Here is a 17,693-nt window from a genome sequence, read left to right on the forward strand (position 1 = left end):
GGCAGCCGGCGGCGGCGGCGGCCCCACCACCATGCCGCGGGTTGTCCCCGACCAGCGGAGCAAGTTCGAGAACGAGGAGTTCTTCAGGAAGCTGAGCCGCGAGTGCGAGGTGAGGCGGCGGCGGGGCTCCCCCTTCCCTCCCTCCCTCCCTCCCTGCGCGGGGAAAGTTTCCGCGGGCCGCGGAGGGGCCGGGGCAGCCCCGGGGCTCGGCGGAGCCGGGCGGGGACGCGCAGTCAGTGCACTCCGCTGCCCCCTTATCGCCGGGGCTGGCCCCTCTGATTGCGCGCCCTGTTCCCCGCAGATTAAATACACCGGCTTCAGGGACCGGCCGCACGAGGAGAGGCAGGCCCGCTTCCAGAACGCCTGCCGCGACGGCCGCTCCGAGATCGTAAGTGGCGCCGCGCTGCCCCGGCCGGGCCCCGCCGCCGCTCCCGGCCCCGCTCGCCGAAGTTGCGGGAGCCTTCGGGGCGGGGGCTGCGCGGGGCCCGGGACGGGACGGGACGGGGGGAAAGTTTTCCTCAGGGAGCGGGGTGACACCGGGCGCCTTTCAGACAGCGAGGGGCAGGAGGGGTTCGCTGGCAGGCAGCGTTCGTGTCCGGCTCGGCAGCAGCTCCGCTCCGAGGGGCCGGCTCGCTCCGCGTCCGGAGTGACAGGGAAGGGAGGGAGATCCCCCGGCACTGCGGACGGGCTGTGCTCCTTCCCCGGACACGTGCTGCAGCTACCAGCTGCTTATTTCAACATTCAGCTTTTTTTCCCCTCTCTCTTTTTTTTTTTTTTTTTTCTCTCCGGAAACAGTAGCCTTCAGAAATGAGTAACATTGTTCAGAAGGCGCTGTCTAAAAGCCTTGGGTGAGCTGTTTGATGTATTTGTGAGCTAAATCAAATGCTTTTAGAATTAGGCTTTGAAACTTGCAACTTCAGCCCCGTTTTTCTCATTCATTAAGGTTAGTTACAGACTGCTCTCTTCTGAATTAAGAAGTGAGATGAAGTATGGCTCGGAGTAGTCAAGAGCTGCCTCGGTATTTCCTGATTTGATCTGCTGTAGGTTGCTTCTATAGGATCAGTAGCTCATAGCATTTTACCAAGTTTGTAACTCTTGACTATTAAAATGCAGAAGTAACCTCTTTTTCATTTACAGTATGTAGTGAAAGACAAGGTAAAATAGAAAACAAACCCCACTTTCACCAAGTTTGGTTTATGAGCATTCTTTAATTTCACGTGGTGTATATATTACTAGTCAATTCACAAGGAAATTATTTTTACACACAATGAAATTACTCGTGTGGACATCCAAACAAAAATAGTTAAATACCTGTTACTTTAGCTGGTCTTGTCATTTGCATTTGTCAGTAAAAGGCTGCACACTCAAGAACGTGATTACCTTTTACTGAGTAACTTTATTTTGGCTGAATCTTAACCCTGCTTGTTACCGCTGGTCTTAGAACCTGTAATATTATCTTGTGAGAGGCTCTCTGTAGACAGGTTCTTAATTTTACTGTTTGTTTTACGTTCAATTTTCATAGTGCATGTTTGCTTCCTTTAAGGAGTCACCAGGGAAACAATAGGTAGGTAAGGAAGACATAGTTGGCTAGCATTGGAAATTCCTGTACAGGTGAAAGTGCATAATATACTCAAATCCCTCCCTAAAAAAACAAAAAAACCCATGTAGCTTATAAACCACCTTGCTAATGCAGCCCATGCAGCTATTTGTATAAATAGGAAATCGCTGTAGTTTCACCTTTGTACTTCTAAGCGTGCTGCTGTCTTTTTCTACCACAGCTTCAGCCCTTGGAAGCTACCAGTGATGCCTGTTCTACATATTTTCACTTCTACTTAATTATAAAACAGGCTCTATATTTCTTGATCTGAAACATCTGGTTTTGTTTTGTGAACAGGGCACGAGTAGTCAGGTTTATTTAGAAATGTAATGTGTGTAATGACTGATGTTAAAAAGAGCTAGTAATTTTACTTTCTTTTTTTTTTTTTTTAGTCTTGAATGTTTTTCCAGACATCAAGGATTTATTCTTCTATCTCCAAAGGGAGCCTTTGCAAATGACCTTACATATTTTTAAGCAGACAAAAAAGCAGAGAGAACAGCTTAGGGATTTGATGTAGAACCGGCAGTGTGGTGTTGGCTGTGTCTGTCAAATAGCTCCTGATTGAATAAAAAAAGTAATTACCAGTGTTATGAGAAGTAACACTGGTGAAATATGTTAAATAAGATTTCATGTTTACTGGTAATGCTTTGATAACTTGAAAATACCTTCACATGTTTGGTTTGTCTTGGAAGGTGCTTGTATTTACGTTGTCTACGTGTGGGTCAGGTCACCCTTGTAGTACCTGATAAGCTTTTTGCAAAATTTGGGGCTTAAATGTCTGATGGCTTTTCAAGCTGGGCTTTAAAAGGCTCTGCATAGAAAATTATAATTTTCCTACTTTCAACTTTAAAACTAAACTGGTGGTGTGACTTTTTTTTTTTTTTTTAGTTTAATTTGCTTGTTACTCGAAAAATGTTGGGTTCCGTGTAGTCCTGTGTGGTTAGAAGCGAGTCTGTTCTCAAGTTTTTCAGTATTGGCCTATGATTTGATTTGAGAAGCCCATGAGTATTTTAACTGGATGGTTTTATCTGTTCCAAGGGAGGGAACAGGCTTCAAAAATCCAGAGAAAAAATATCTATGTAGCTTTTTAGATACCCTACGGTTTGAATGTTGCCTGCATGACTCCACGAGGATGTGGAATTTGTGTACTTTTGTTTTCTTTATTTTCTCTTCTTTTTCAATCGTTTTTCATGACCCTCAGCACACACAGGGGTGGGAGCAGGCAGGCAGGGGCACTTGGCTGGCTTTCCCAGGAGGCAAGGATAGTCCTGAGCCAGCACCAGGACTGGGGTGCTCTGTAGGGCTGCAGTGCTCAGCTGGTTTACACTCAAAAGGTCTCACTCTTTGGCATTTTAAGTGTATAAATTGAGGAGTATAAAACACGTATTTACTAAAGATGCTCGGAGGTAGGAAGGTAGTTCTTGAACAGACTAAGTGGTGAAGACTTACAGTCACAAGTATTTGGAGATAATATTTTGTTGGTACATAAATAGAATCCCTCAAAGAAGCCAAGGGACAGCACAAGGTATTCAGGCTGATAGTGATGGTCTGCAGCCCTGGCAATTTGGATGCCTCCTGTTTGTGCAAGTGTATCCTTGATGAAGCTTCTGTTTTGTTGATTGAAGTGTTTGAGCATTGTAGGGCAAACAAATATTAATGTACCAATGCAGTATTTCCCTTGGTATTACTAGGACCAATTTGTTAATTTTGATGACATTGAGAAAATGCTTCCAGGAGGTTTTAAACCAAAAAACAAACAAGCAAAGAAAACTTACAAAATCTGTTATTGAGGATAGCCCGGAATGGAACCCAATTGCAGAGCATGAGCCTCCCTTGGCAGAGGGGAAAGAGTCAAGACAAAGCACTGCTACTTTCAGAGTAGGAGGTATTAATCCTGTGGCAGACAGCATTGCAGCCCATGACTGGAACTATCTTAAATAGCATGTAGAGCTATTGTGTCATAGGTAGCAGTACAGTTATGCCATAAAGTTCCTGAATTCTGGGTTGCTTGAAAGAAATCTGCTTCTCAGGAAATTCCAGCTATTAGAGTAGTAGTTGTATAGCTTTTAAGAAGAACTATATTCTAGATTAATGACCATTTAAATCTAAGTGATCATGGTAATCAATACAGTTGTTTGATTGCAACAAATTACATTTAACCCTGGGATTTTGAGTAGAGTGATATTCTGGGAGCATGTGTGAGTATTCTGGTTCTTAGGGGACAGTGTGCTCACCTGTACCAGAGAAGAGTATAAATACTGCAAATCCAAATTCTACTTGCAAAAATAATTTTTCATATCATGTCTGTAAATTGATGTACTCTTTATGGCTTGGAGTTAAGATATGCAAATAAATACAGAGAATTATAAAGAAAACTGAAACCTATTTTCATTTGAAATCATAGAAAATTATTTGCTTGAAAGCAATGTGTGCTTTTTCTATTATGATTAAGTCGGTCGCTTTAATGATTTTACAAAGGGCTGCAGCTGAGAATTCCTGCAGTTGCCTGTTCTCCCTGACAGCATCTGCTGGGCTGGATTTCACGGGTGTCTCAGTGTGGCACGAGGACTTGGTCCTGTGAGGTTTGACTGAGCCGTGCCAGGAGATGATCAAATAGGAGTTTTTACGTGTCAGTGAAGTGTTTCTCTAGGTGTAAGTAGATTGTGAAAGGAGACAAGTAATTTTCTTTTGCAAATAATTGTTCCTTAGTCTCGGGTCTCGGGAGTTAATTTTCCCTCAGCAGTACTTCTTTGAGAGATATGCAGCCTCTCTAAAATCATGAGCAGTTTTTAACGTTGCAGGTACTAAGTTGGTGCAGGGTATCCAGACAGAGCTGAAAGGACAGATTCTAATGTCAGCAAAACTGATTTGAAAGAAGTATTGATTCCATGTTGTATTTTATATCCGAAGCAGCCAATGGCAAATGTTGTCAAAATGGAATCAGATGTTTGTAACTTAATACTTAAGAAAAATGATGAGTGCATGTTTTTGACTTTAAGTATTCTCTATGCTGCCTGGCTTAAGACATAAACTGATGTAAAAATAAATGACTGCCTGCATAATTTATGTAATGTCTTGCTCCCTGATCCTGTTTGTATTGATTTTTCTAAAAGGCTTTTGTGGCCACAGGAACCAATCTGTCTCTCCAGTTTTTTCCGGCCAGCTGGCAGGGGGAGCAGCGACAGACACCGACCCGGGAATATGTCGACTTTGAAAGAGAAGGAGGCAAGGTAAGAGGGAAATTGTTGTGACTGAAGTAAATTTGTGTGCTGTGCTGCTGATGTTATTAGTATGGACCACATGTGTTATGCAGAATTTCTGGTATTTCACAGGTAGGTAGTGACGGGAGTGCAAGTGAAAGCTGGCAGGATAAAATCTGGTGTCGCTCTGTTTTAAAGCATCTTGATGTTTCTGCAGGGAAATGTGGCTTTTTATTATTCTGAAGAACAGAACTTTAGTTCTGCTGCCACGCTGTGATAAAATTTTGGGGAACAATTTAAATTTGATGTTGTGCAGCTGCTTCTAAGGTGGTTCAGAAATTAGACTTTGTCCAATGAATTGTGGTGGTCTAATGAAAATTTGCACTTTCAACAGGTTATTCCATTGTGTCTTTGGCTGCCTGTTGATAAAGCAAACAGTCAGTGTGCTCTTAGTGGGATGAGTCTCTTTCTCAGTTTCACCCTGAGCTCTAACACAGAAGCAGCATCACTTTCAGAATTGATTTCTGAATCTCTCTTTTCTGGGGTGGTTGTCCCATAGACTGATATTGAAAGCTGGAATTCCCTGGTGACAGTGATGGTTACTGTGAAACTGTATAAGATTTAAAGTCAGAAACCTTGCTTTGTCTCAGCAGAATAAAGTTGCTGAAATCACTTACAGCTGGTTTTGTTTTACAGGAAAAACATACCTTTAAAAAGTAGACACTGTCTCTTATCTATGCTATTGTAGATGCTTTGGGACTAATCCAAAGATCACTGAATTCTTTGGGAGACTTTCTGCAGACCTCAGTGGGTTTGGGCCAGCATTTAAGCCCTCACAGCCTTTCTATTTCAGGCTAATTTCTGTATAATTTTTTGATTTTAAAGACTTTTAAAGGACTGCAAAATCCTTCATTTGCCTGAATTTTTTTACCTACCCTTATAACAAGAAACAGCTAATGCTACCAAACCTACCAGGCTGGAGGAAATACTTGAAGCCTATTCAGGTTTAATGGCATATTGGGTCTTTTAAATACTTCTAGGTGGAAGATAAATATTTCCTATAGTGGGAAAACTTGATTGGAAGAAAAAAAAATTCCTGAGGGCAGTTATGGTATTTGGAATTCAAGTTAATGAGTTTTTTTGGAAAAAATTGTTTTCCATTTAGTCCTGTGAGGCTTGCAGAAGTTTGACAAATTGGGGGAGAAGGAGTGAAGCTGGCTGTCTGGGTACTGGCTGCTTTGCTAAGGAAGCTGAATTGAATCTGGCTCTTACTGAAAAATATTGATTCTGGCTCACAATTGAATGAGGAATTTTTCTTGTAATGTGTAAGAAGACTGAAGTCTCTCTTCTTCCCAGTTCAAAACTAATTTTATTTACTCCTATGATTTTTTTAACTTTGTTTTCTCTGAATGAATCCTTGAAGTACTGAACTACTTCATCCATTTTCTTGTGTTTCCTTAATCATGTAGGAGCGTGGTAGATATGCTGTGTATTAAAATAGAACATGAGCCTCATTAGTGAATGCCACTCCCTCTTTTATGTGTGTTTACAGTCAATTCTAGAGTGCCTCACTAAAATGTGTAGGAGAAATCTTCTGAATGAGGCTGGAGGTGGACAAACTGATAAGTGGGAATAATGTTATACTCTGGCGTGGACAAATCACAAATCCCTGGTTGTAATCAGACCTTGCTGGGTAAATCACAGATGAATGCAGCCTTGCTCTGCCCAGAACTGAACTTCTCTGAAAGGGAGCCACTCCCACGGTCTGGGCAGAACGGGAGAGGGTTTCTGACGTTATCAACGGAAACAGTTCAGTGTTTCATGTGAATTGTCTGAGATTTTGTTCTCTAGATTTTTGTCATTTGGCTTTATTAAGAATTTCTTTCATAGGCTCGAGCAGTCTCTTAAAACCATGTGATTTTTTGTAGCTCTGTGCAACATTGTTTTATGAGCTTTGATTCTTGAGGCAGTGCATAATGTGTGTTTGTTCATCACTGGATTTATGCCAGCAAGGCATGTTTTTAATTATATGAATAAAAAAAGGCTATGGGGGGAGCTGTCAGTTAATTATTATCTTAGGCATTAGTTTGAGATCTAGAATGTAGATAAACTTACCAACACTAGAATATTTTTATTCTGGAATTCTGCTTCGGTGTTTGGCCAAGCAAATGATGGCCCAAAATAGTTTATCCAGATTTAAGGTATGTCACTATTGTGCCTAAGCAGTTTTGTACACACATTGACAAAGCTACCAATGCAGCATCTGCTGGAATTGCTGCTTAAATGATTGAATTTTGGAAGGAACAACACCCTTGTGAAAGTTGGGATTCTGAAAATACATACTTCATAGGCTTGAGGTTTTTCAGTCTGGTATTTCTTAACTGAGGGGGTTTTTTGTATGCTTAATTTGCCTTTTAATTTGATGCATCTGATGTTCACAATGGGTGGGTAGGCCTCTGGTGGATACCCTGTCTTCATTAATCCAAGAATTGGATAGCTTAGTGTTCACTTAATGTTTCTACTCATTTTAAACCCAAGTTTAACATTTTTTTTTGAGATAGCTTTAACATTCTGTGCTGTCTTTGACCTGCAGCAAATTTAATTGTGTATTTGAGCAATTTTTCAGGTTTGTCATGGCAAAAGAAAAAACAGCACTAAGAATAGGTCCCTAGATCATAAAAATCATAGAACATTGTATTTCATTGTGATTTTGGGTGTGTGTGGGGTGTGTCAGACTCAGTGTATGTCCCATTTCTGGAGGACTGAACCATGAAAGGCTTCATGATCCTTTGTGTTGTCAGCCAGTGTCCAGGGTTTTTTCTTTTTGTTTTTTTTTTTTTGTTAAAGAATAAGTGAATAGGTGTTGTTAAGAAATTCAGAGGTAGACAGTGTAGTAGTCTGATGTGTTGCCTGAAATCTTACGTGATGAAACCCTGCAATTAAATGGAGAGCTGTATTTTCACCTTGGATCTCTGGTATCATTAATTACTTAGGCTGGTTTTATTGTGGTTAATGAAGTTCTTTAATTTTTATTTCACTTTTATACTGATGCTGTGTGAACTTCAGGCTGAGCTCTGTGTGTGTGTGGAGTTCAGCGCATCTTGAAACCTCATTTTATTCCAAGTCCTTTTGTTTTATTAAAAGCCATGTGAACAACTTTCTTTGCACGATTCATTTTGTGTCCCTCTCACAGCAGGATAAATGTCCTCGGTTCTCACTTGTTACTCAAGATGTTTATGCAGCTCTGCTCTTCCTTACTTGAAAGAACATCAGTACTCAGATATTCTTTCTCGCTGTTTAAATACCGGCCACTGATGAAGTGTGTGAAGTTGCTTTACTTCCCCTCCCCTTTCTAATACTATTTCTAATGCTATTCTCCAGCTCACCCCAGTGCAGCTTTGCTTCCTGTCTGTGCTGCTTGGCAGCAGCTGCTCGTAAACCAGAGCCTTCCCCACTCACTGCAGGGAGATGTGCTCTGAGCTCTGCAGCCTGGGAGGAGAGCACAGCAGACAAGATGGGAATGGATTCAGAGTGCCTGCTGTGTCACATATGAGCTGGGATTTCTACTCATTAACCATTAACTTTGTTCCAGCCAGAACGAAAGAATTTCAGTTTGCTCCTCGGAGATGCTGCACGTTCCTACTCGTGCAGGTTTTTGTTGTAACTGAGAACTTTATTTGGCTGTAAGTTGTTGTTAACTGCTTGGGTGAATCTAAAGAAAAGAAAATCTCTGCTGTGCTGCCAACATTACAGCAGTAGCAGAAGTGTCATGAGAAAGGTGCTGTATTTTAATAAAAACTATATTTTAATAGTTTTTAAACAAAAACTATATTTAAATGGCAGGCAACAGCATCAATTTTCCACTTGTGTCTTGTTTTCTCACTAGAGGCTTGATAGACAGGACTTGTCCACAGATTAACTTGTCCACAATTAACAGATTATTGGAGTGGTGTATTGGCTGCTCCATTTCCTGAGCAAATGCAATTTCCAGTCAAACAGAGGATCACAAGTGTTTGTAGTAGAATTTGTTTGGAAGGGGAAAGCCTAATGTATGAGAAATACCTGAACATCTGTGCTAAGATGTATTGAGTCCAAAGTTTTATTTCAATCTCTTTGGTCATCACCATTTTCTGAAGAGTTTAAGTGTAACATTAAGTCTTTCATTTTCCTTTCTTTAAGTGTGCTTAAGTTTTGAAAAAAGGTGAGGGTGCCTGGAAAGCCAATGTACAGTTTCAGCTCTCTTTGCCCTCTCTGTAATGAGCCCTACTCCACCAGTCCCTGTATTTTCAGTCCTGTAGTATTTGGGGTTTTTGCACTGTCATCATCTAAAACATTCTCACGGTTTGCAGTTATTGTATGTGTTCCCCACAATTCAGTGAGTCTCTGGAAAAAAGGATTTTACCTTTTCCCATATCAGTGGGAAAGGGTGTCTGATGTTAAGGATTTATAAAAAAAAAAAACCATAATATATTAATTAAAGGTCACGCTGTGGTGTGCCACCACATAGGGCAAACCATCTCAGCTGTGAGATGCTTGTGGTCTTCACAATTATCAAGATTTCATCATTCTATTTGTAGTAATTTAATGCTCCTTCAAATTATTGTGAAGGTCTCAATTTAGAGTGTTTCAGGAGAGGTGCTGCAGCCTTGAGGAGCTGGGCATCGCCTAAGGAAGGTTCATGGAGCTGTTTGTGTGTGGTGGAACTTATGGACATGTAAGATGTAACTTAGTTAAAACACTAGCAACTGTCAGCCTTTAAGGAGTATCTTGTAATTCTCTGTGGATCACCTTTTAATATGTGTGGCTGTTTTGTTTCCAAGGAGGTGTCCTGCTCATAAACACTTTCTCCTGCAGAACAGGAGATGTTTCCAGATCTGAAGGGGAGGTGAGGTTCACTGTGTAGGTCTGTACAGTCCTGGACTGATTTTTAGCTGGTCCTTTAATGCCCTGGTGGATAACAATATTTTGGGGTCAGATTTTTATCATGTTCTTCTGTCTTAGTTTCTGCTCACTCCAGGAACGTGGGGCAGGGAAGATCTCACTGGTGCTTTTCCTGAGCACCCTTAAACAATTGTTATCCTCCTACTCATGCCTACCCGGTGACCCCACAACCCCAGACCCTTGTGGTAGCTGGGAGGGATTGTTCTGTGGGGAGCAGCAGGTGGCCAGTGCAGGGCCCTCAGCTGCTGGGCTGGCTGTGCTCAGGGCCCTCGAGCTGCCTTTGCCTGCCCGGCCAAGGGAAGTGGTGCTGCCCTGAAGAAACCCCACATCACGTTCCTTTTGATCTTTCTCAGACTTTTTCTGTTTGCCTGAAACAAGAAGGTCAGTGTGTGGTTATTCTGACAGCAGATAAATGGGTTTGGTGGAATATCTAGTTTGTACCCAGCCTGGCTGAACAACTTGATTTTTTTTTTTTTTCTCAGAGTTGCTTGGTGGGAGTCCTGCAAAGGCTTGGTGAATGAGAAGAATCCACTTTTCTTGATCATCCCCTTTATTAGTTTTCATCCAGGATCATCTATATGGTTTTGAGTAAAATATTAGTTTTCTATAGGTACTTGTGATTCTAAAATTTATTATTATCTTTGTACCTAAGAGTCTCTTGTTTGGCAGAGACTTCTCAGTTTCTTTTTCTTTCTTTTCTTTTTTCTCCAGCTATGTAATTTCTTTGTTTATGCTCCTAGAACCATTTTTGCTTTAGAGAAGAGTGAAACTTTTTCTTTTTTTTTTCCCCCTAGATACTTGGAAGTGTTCTTTGTTATGACCTGCTGTTGCATAGAGGAGAGCTATTTAGTCAAAATTCCATTTGAAGCCAGGTAGTGATAGCGTATCTTTGCTTATTCACTTGACCTCCCAGCTGGGAGATGCAACTGGGAGTTTATACACTATGAACAGTTAGGAACTTGGATTTTGGGAAGAGCAATCTTTAGGGCACGTAGATTGCTAGGACACGTTGTCCTGGGCTGGCAAGCAGCCACTGGCTGGGTTTGGACAGTTGTTGCTGCCAGAGTGATTTATCACAGGGTGCCCTCTGCCACCAGAGCATGAGTCACACCAGGCATCTCTCATGTGACAGCTATCCCCAGCCTTCTCCCTGTGATCCTTCAGCCCCCTCCATCTCTGATCCTTCTGTTCCTGTGCTCCCTCGTTGGTCATTCCAGGCAGGTGATGCCATTCTGGAGCAGTGAGTTTGGAGCAGTGCTCACAGCAGCACTTGGAGCTGTGGGAGAGCTTGAGCTCTGCCAGCAGCAAACCTGCCTTTGCTCAGCTCTTCTTACCCAGTGTAGAAGCAGTTATTCAGTCACAGCTCCTTGAACTCCTTCCAGTGGTTTAAATGCACTCATTAGAGTTGTATAGACAAGATTTCAAATATACTCATGTCATCATCCTAAAGTTTCCCAGAGGAGGAACAAAACCAGAGTTAGCAAGCTCACTTCTGCATTTGGGAAGCAGCACAGGGCACAGGAGTGCTGTGTGGATAAAAGCAGTACTTCAGATCTCTACAGCACAGATGCTGGAAGAAATCCAGACATTTGGATTGTTGAATCCTCTTGTTTGCATATCAGTCTCCACTTACTGAGCAAAGTTGTTAACATTGTGCTTCTCTGCTCTTCTTATAAATGAATGAGAAAAGTAAGAGCATCACTGTTGAGAATGTCTGCTTCTTTGTGAAAATCACTTAATGCTTCATGTTAAAAATAATTCAATAGGATGAAACATCTGCTCCAAGAAACTGTTACTTTTCTGAAAGTTACTGTAATGTTTCTTCAAGCTTTGTTGTCCAAACACAAGTAGCAAAATGAGCTCATTAACTTGTATAATTGCAAGTTTGGTGTTACTCTGTTAAAGAAAATCCCCAGCCATTGCTAAGGATGTTCTCTGCAGAAGCTGACAGTTTTCTGCAGAATATTTGACACTATGAAATTTTATTGAGTGATGAAAGCTGCGTAATTGTTATAGTTTAAAAAAGACAAAAAATTACTAACATTATTTTAAACCTTGATGCAGCACTCACTACTTGTTGAATAAATGTTCATACAGTTTTCCCAGACTTGAATCCTGCTTAAGGGGGAAGAACGAGGCTGTCAGAGTGCTCAAGAAGGTAATGAAAGCCAAAGGGCAGAAGAAGCAACTTTTCTTGCCCCTCTCCTGCTTGGGTCCGTTCCTGGATGGTTTTTATTAGTTGCTTGCCCATATTGTCAAAATCAGGTAACTTCTAGTTGAGTATACTTGCATTACATACTTCAAATTTTCAGTTCAAAAGTAGGGGCTTAATAGGCTGTTTATTTGCACCCAGGTAGCATGGTGTGCAAATGATGACTTCTAGATAAACCTCTTTTTCTAACCCTTTATTGCAGTTGCTGGTTATAACTGCTTTTTGCTATGTGATTTTTTTCTGAAAGCTTGAAAAGAATGAATTTCCCGAGGAATATTGAAATTTCTGTCTGGAAAATATTCTGTCAACGTGGCAGAAAACTGTGTGTGCCCCTGTTAGTTACTGGGTCTGGGAGCATAAGTGTGCATGTGTGCTTGCAGCAGCAAACCAAGCAGCAGTCTCCTGGGAATCTTTTGCTGCAAAAACATTATTCTTTTTAATTGTTGCAACAAAAATGGAGTCTTTTAGTGCCTGCCCTCTCCACTATAAGAGGGAGGGCAGATTTCAAATGCAGCCATCTTTCTCGTGTGGAATCTGGTAGTAAAGATGGACTGATAAAAGACCCTGTAGAGTTTCAAGGGGGAAAAGCCCAGCATGTATTTGCCTTTCAGATGCTCCTTGTATTCTGCTCATTACATTTGGTTGATTTTTCAGTTCCAGCTGTGTGGTTGGTTTTGTCTTTGCAAGGTCAGACAGGAGCCTGAGGTGCAGGTCTCCTTGGGAGGCATCAGACCTTTCTGCAGTGACAATGTGAAAACTAGAAGCTGTCAACTTTTTGCTTTGTGTTGGGGGTTTTTTGGTGGTTGTGGTCAGGTCTGGTTCATGTTTTCTGCTTAGTCCAGAAACTGCACTATTTTGGAACGAAGAGCTGTGTCTGGAGAGCCTTGGTTGTTATTAAATGGATGAGGATAACTTCTGTGCAGTAGCATTTTGGTATTTTTCTGTGCAAGCTTGTAAGCAGAAGTACTGAACAGTGGTCTTAGTCCAGGAATAAAATGCTGCAGTTTCCACAGATTTTAATCTGACATCCTTACTGCTTCATATCTGTTCTTAGTTATAGACTTGTTTTTTAGTTGACTGAAATAGCAACGTGCATAATTTAATGAAACATCAATCTGCTTTCAAGAAGGAGTCATGATTACATACTTGAGCTAACTGTGCAGAAAAAACTAACAAATGAAACCAACCAAAAAAACCATAAAAATACCAGGTTTTCTGAAAGGGACTTTCAAACTCTGACTCTCCAGTAAAGTGAGGAAAATTCTTCTGCTGTTCTTTTTGTGACATTTTAGAAACTAAACCCCATTACTGTAGCATTGCAGTAGTACAGAAAACGTGTTGGGAGAGGGTTTGTCACAGCTCTGATGTTATTTACAGAGATATTTTTAATGTGAGTCTGCACGTGGATATTTTTGCTACATGAGTTTGTAAAAATGGATTTTTCTGAGGTGTTTTTTAGTTCTGGAGTGCATTGTTTCCTCAGGGAATACACCAAGGAAATACTGTCACTTGTTATCCAAACACCTTCTGCTATAATTAGAGAGCTGAAATAATTTTTTGTGTTGTTGATGCTTTTGAATGGAATTTACTGCAGAAGTTTTTTGAGTTTTTTTGTTGTTGTTGTGAAATGCCTGAAGTTAATATTTCAAGCTGTATATTGAATCTCCATAAAATTAGCATGTATGTGTGTATCTATAGGCATGTATTAATTTATAAGTTTCTATGGAGTAGGGGGAATGCATTTATGAGTCTAAAACTTAGATTAAAAAAAAATAAAAAATTTCTATGACTCCTGAGTCTGGCAAGTGCAGTATTTTGTTAAGGGTCCAAATAAAAGACCTTTTTGAGAAATTAAATCATAGTTGCAACTTTGTTAATTGGCTTTAAGCAGGAGCAGAAGTACACAGAAGCAGAACAAACCAGGGATATATTGCTCCGAAGGGGGAAAAATGCAGGAGTTTAAAGTATTTAACAACAATTTTAACTGCTTATGTACAACAAATCTCTGCAAATAATAGTTAACTTACTCAGCCCTGTGCTCAGCTATTTTTACTTGTTGCTATTAAAATTCTAGTACAGGCTGTTAGCAATTTGAGGGATATTTTGTGTTTCAGCAAATTCTTTTATTCAAGATATCTTGTTCCTCACAGTCAGTGAATTTGAATTTCCAGTGCTTTTTGTCATGTTAAAACATCATGGTATGAAAGGCTACTTTTAGAACTTCTATTTCTTCTTTTTTTTTCTTTTCCCCCTCTTAAGCATAACAGTCTAGATTGGAACTCTTATCAAACACACGGTTTTGTTAATATTCTGGGTTTGCTTGAGGAATCAATCTGTGTCAGAGCTGATGAAGCAGAGAAACCTGATTTCATTTTGAATGTTTTGCTCTCTTTCCAGAAATTCTTCTTGTGTTCTGTAAAAACTAATGCCTGGGTTGGATGTTTTTTGGTCTGTTTGGTTTCTGGGTGAGTGTTGTGGGATATGTAGTTAACTTAGAGGAAAGAAGAAAACTAAAAAGTTGAAATGGGCTTTTTCTAATGAATACTTCACACACTACAACAGGCCTGGTCATTCCTCCTCTTACCAGCCTCTTTTCAGATTATTTGCATAGCCTAAATCAGCATCATAGAATGGTTTGGGCTGGAAGGGACTGTAAAGAACATCTCCTTCCACCCCCTGCCACGGGCAGGGACACCTTCCCCTATCCCAGGCTGCTCCAAGCCCTGTCCAACCTGGCCTGGGACACTTCCAGGGATGGGGCAGCCACAGCTTCTCTGTGCCAGTGCCTCCCCACCCTGACAGGGAATGATTTCTTCCTAATCCCTGATCTAAACCTGCCCTCTGGCAATGTAAAGCCATTCCCCCTTGTGCTGTTGTCAGAATCTCCTCTCTGTAAAGCGAGATGTCCCTGTGATCCGAGGAGGAGGAGCAGGAGGAGCAGGGCACAGGCAGAGAGCTGCTGCTGGCCAGCCTGGTGTCCCTGGGCACCTCCTGCCCTGCCCAGCCCTGGCCCAGCAGTCCCACCCTGGCAGCTGCTCAGGGGGCAGCAGAGGCTGTTGGTGGTGGTGTGATCCAGCTGTGACACGGGTGCCACCCCTGAGAAGCTTGGAGCTGTAGTCATCTTGAGAGCCACAGCTGGGTCATCTGTGTACAGCTGTTTAGGAAAGATGCTTGTTTGGTCAGAAAGTATCACTTCCTTCACGTTTTTGCAGAAGAGTGTAAGGTTTAAATGTTAACAAAACCTCATTTTCATATAATGGAAGATGCTCAAAAATGTAGCTTATAAAATAGAAAACACTTTTTTGTGTGTTTGAAGAAAGAATAATAATATACTTTGAGGCATGAGGCAGAAGGATTGATCCAAATTAAAAGTCTATTTCACTCATAGTGACTTTCTAAAGGGGATTCTTTTCAACTGTTTGTATTTACTGTTTCATTAACAGTTAAAAAAAACTATGTTACAAGGTCATTGTTTCGGAATTAAACCTACAAAGTCAGAAAAATGCTGTAAACTCTGTCTGTACCTTGGTTGCTTGTCATTAGTTTCTTTTAAAGTCAGAGTGATGGATATCTGGAAGTGTAGTCTGAAGCCTTGTGTGGAGTTGTCAGCTTTTGCTGTAACTTCAGCTGTTACTTTTTTTTTGCATTTCATAGATTGCTTCCTCTCCTGTGCTTTGCCCCCTCTTTGAAATCCAGGCTAGACACCCTTCTCTGGGATATGAGAGTGAGTCTTGGCATTTGGAGGGGACCCAGGGATGGGACTGACTCAACTTCACGTTTCAGCACAGTCATGCCACATGTCCATGGCAAGACTGCAGCATTTTATTTATAAAGATGTATATATATTCATATAAGGTTCCTGTTAAAGGAAAGAGATAAATACATAATTTCTTACTGGAAGATTTTGAACAGGCAGTCTCCTTTTGCCCAGCAGTGTGTATAGATAATGTAAGGAGGAGCTGAAGTGAGGAGGTCAGCCTTGACCGATTGAACAGCTTTCTCTCTTGGAGGAAATGTTTCCAGCTGTTCCTTTCTCGATGGTCAGTGTTTCATCCATGCAGTCCCTGGGACACTGCTGTTCAAACATGACCAGTGGGGTGTGATCCTGGGGGAGGTGGGTGAGCAGCTGGGAATGGGCAGATGTGATGAGGCACAGGGTGAGTCAGGGCTGAGCCTCCTCTGAGAGAGCCTTCTGCTCCAGTGTGCTGGGAAAATGCAAACAGCAGGGAGGGACTGCACCCCTTCACTGGGGACTGCTGTTCCTGGGGGTGAGCTGGGGGGTGAGCTGGGCTCCTCCTGGCTCTGGCTGATTCAGGAGTGGGTGGGTGGTGAGAACGGGGCAGTCCCTGGGGGAGGAAATGGCTCGGTGGCTGTGGGGAGCAGGAGCATTGTCTGTAACTGCAGGATGTGTGGATGGAGCTCACAGATAGCCTATCTCCAGCACATCGGTTAAATACCCTGGTGCTGTGAGATAAGGATTTACTAGAGGGCTAAAATAGGATGTGAAACCGAGTTTTTTCATCTTGCGCTCAAATAAAGCAGTTTTTAAAAAGTCATTGAGAATTGTCCTCTGTTTAAATGGCTTGGTTTTTAAAATATGAATGGTGTTACAGAATCCACGTCCTCGGCTATTTTTAAGAACAAAGATAACTCTCAGTTAGTTGGAGTTGGAGGAGAGAGTTGCTCATTTAAATGCAGATCAGAAGAAATAACAGATTAGTTGAAAGAGTACAAAAGGGAGGGTGAGATACACTATATGTTGAAGGTGTGGCACAGAGGTCTTTGAGAACAAGCTGGCTGGGACTCCCAGAAAGCACAAACACAGCTTTACAACTTAGAGCCCAACTAAGCCTATTCATGCAGCACCTTCTCAAGTTTATGTGTGTTTGTGGTGCTGTTTGTCCTCTGTCCAGATAATCTGTCAGGAGATAAGAGTGTTTACTCTTGCTGCTTGTTCAATCAGCCAGCAGAATATTTGTTCTAACACTAAAAGGCTGCTTCCAAAGTGACGTCTGCTTTTCTCATTTAAAAATTCTAATGCTACTTTGATCTGTAGTAGAAGTTGGAAATGGAAGATGTCATTTGAGATGAAATTATTTGTACAATAGCCACCTGAACAAAAATTCAGCTGCTAGTCTAGTAAAAATTGCGTATTTTGGTATATGACAGTTTACTTGGCTCTCACAATCTAGCAAACTACCTTTGGCTGTGCCAGTGTGAGGAAAATGAGGGTGCAAAATGAGAGAGAACTTACTCTCATCCTTGAACATGTGTATGAGTTCTTTACTCAGCTGCACAAGTGTCTCCTCTCAGTGTCAGAAAGGGTTTATAGGCTGGGCTGTACTGAAAGGAGGCAGCTGTATGATTTACCTTTTCCTCTTGTATGTCCCTAGAGTGGTGTTTCTTTATGTAGCATTAGATTTGTCCCCTGAATATGAATTTGTTAATTGCCTGACTTCCAACCTTCCTTCTGCTCTTTAGTGCTTTTCATCTGTCTCTTGAGTTTTACAGGACTGACTTCCAGGTATTATTATGAAAAGCACCCAGAGATGTGTGGAGGACTTATAAAAATATATAAATGCAATTAACCTGGGGTTAACAGTAAAACCTTGAAAGAGTTACAACAACATTCTTTTGTCTACTTCTAATCAAATTGTGTAATCATATAATATTAATGGGGGGGAGAAATAACACAGTTTTTGCTTTTGATCTCCTACTGTGACTGTCTTGAGCCAACTTTCAG

At 41.4% G+C, this 17,693-nt stretch overlaps 1 protein-coding gene across 2 annotated transcripts in view; it reads left to right on the forward strand.

The window, feature by feature from the left end:
- Window positions 1-17,693, forward strand: part of CBFB (core-binding factor subunit beta) — a 39,380-nt gene continuing 21,687 nt past the window's right edge. For both annotated transcript variants that reach the window (XM_027646904.1, XM_027646903.1), the window contains exons 1-3: window positions 1-109; window positions 302-388; window positions 4,711-4,827. In XM_027646904.1, coding sequence (XP_027502705.1) covers window positions 32-109; window positions 302-388; window positions 4,711-4,827 — 282 coding nt within the window. In that variant the 5' untranslated portion in view covers window positions 1-31. The remainder of the gene's footprint in view (window positions 110-301; window positions 389-4,710; window positions 4,828-17,693) is intronic.

Source organism: Corapipo altera, unplaced genomic scaffold (assembly GCF_003945725.1).
Source record: "Corapipo altera isolate COAL_440 unplaced genomic scaffold, ASM394572v1 62, whole genome shotgun sequence".
In the NCBI taxonomy this organism is placed as follows: domain Eukaryota; kingdom Metazoa; phylum Chordata; class Aves; order Passeriformes; family Pipridae; genus Corapipo; species Corapipo altera.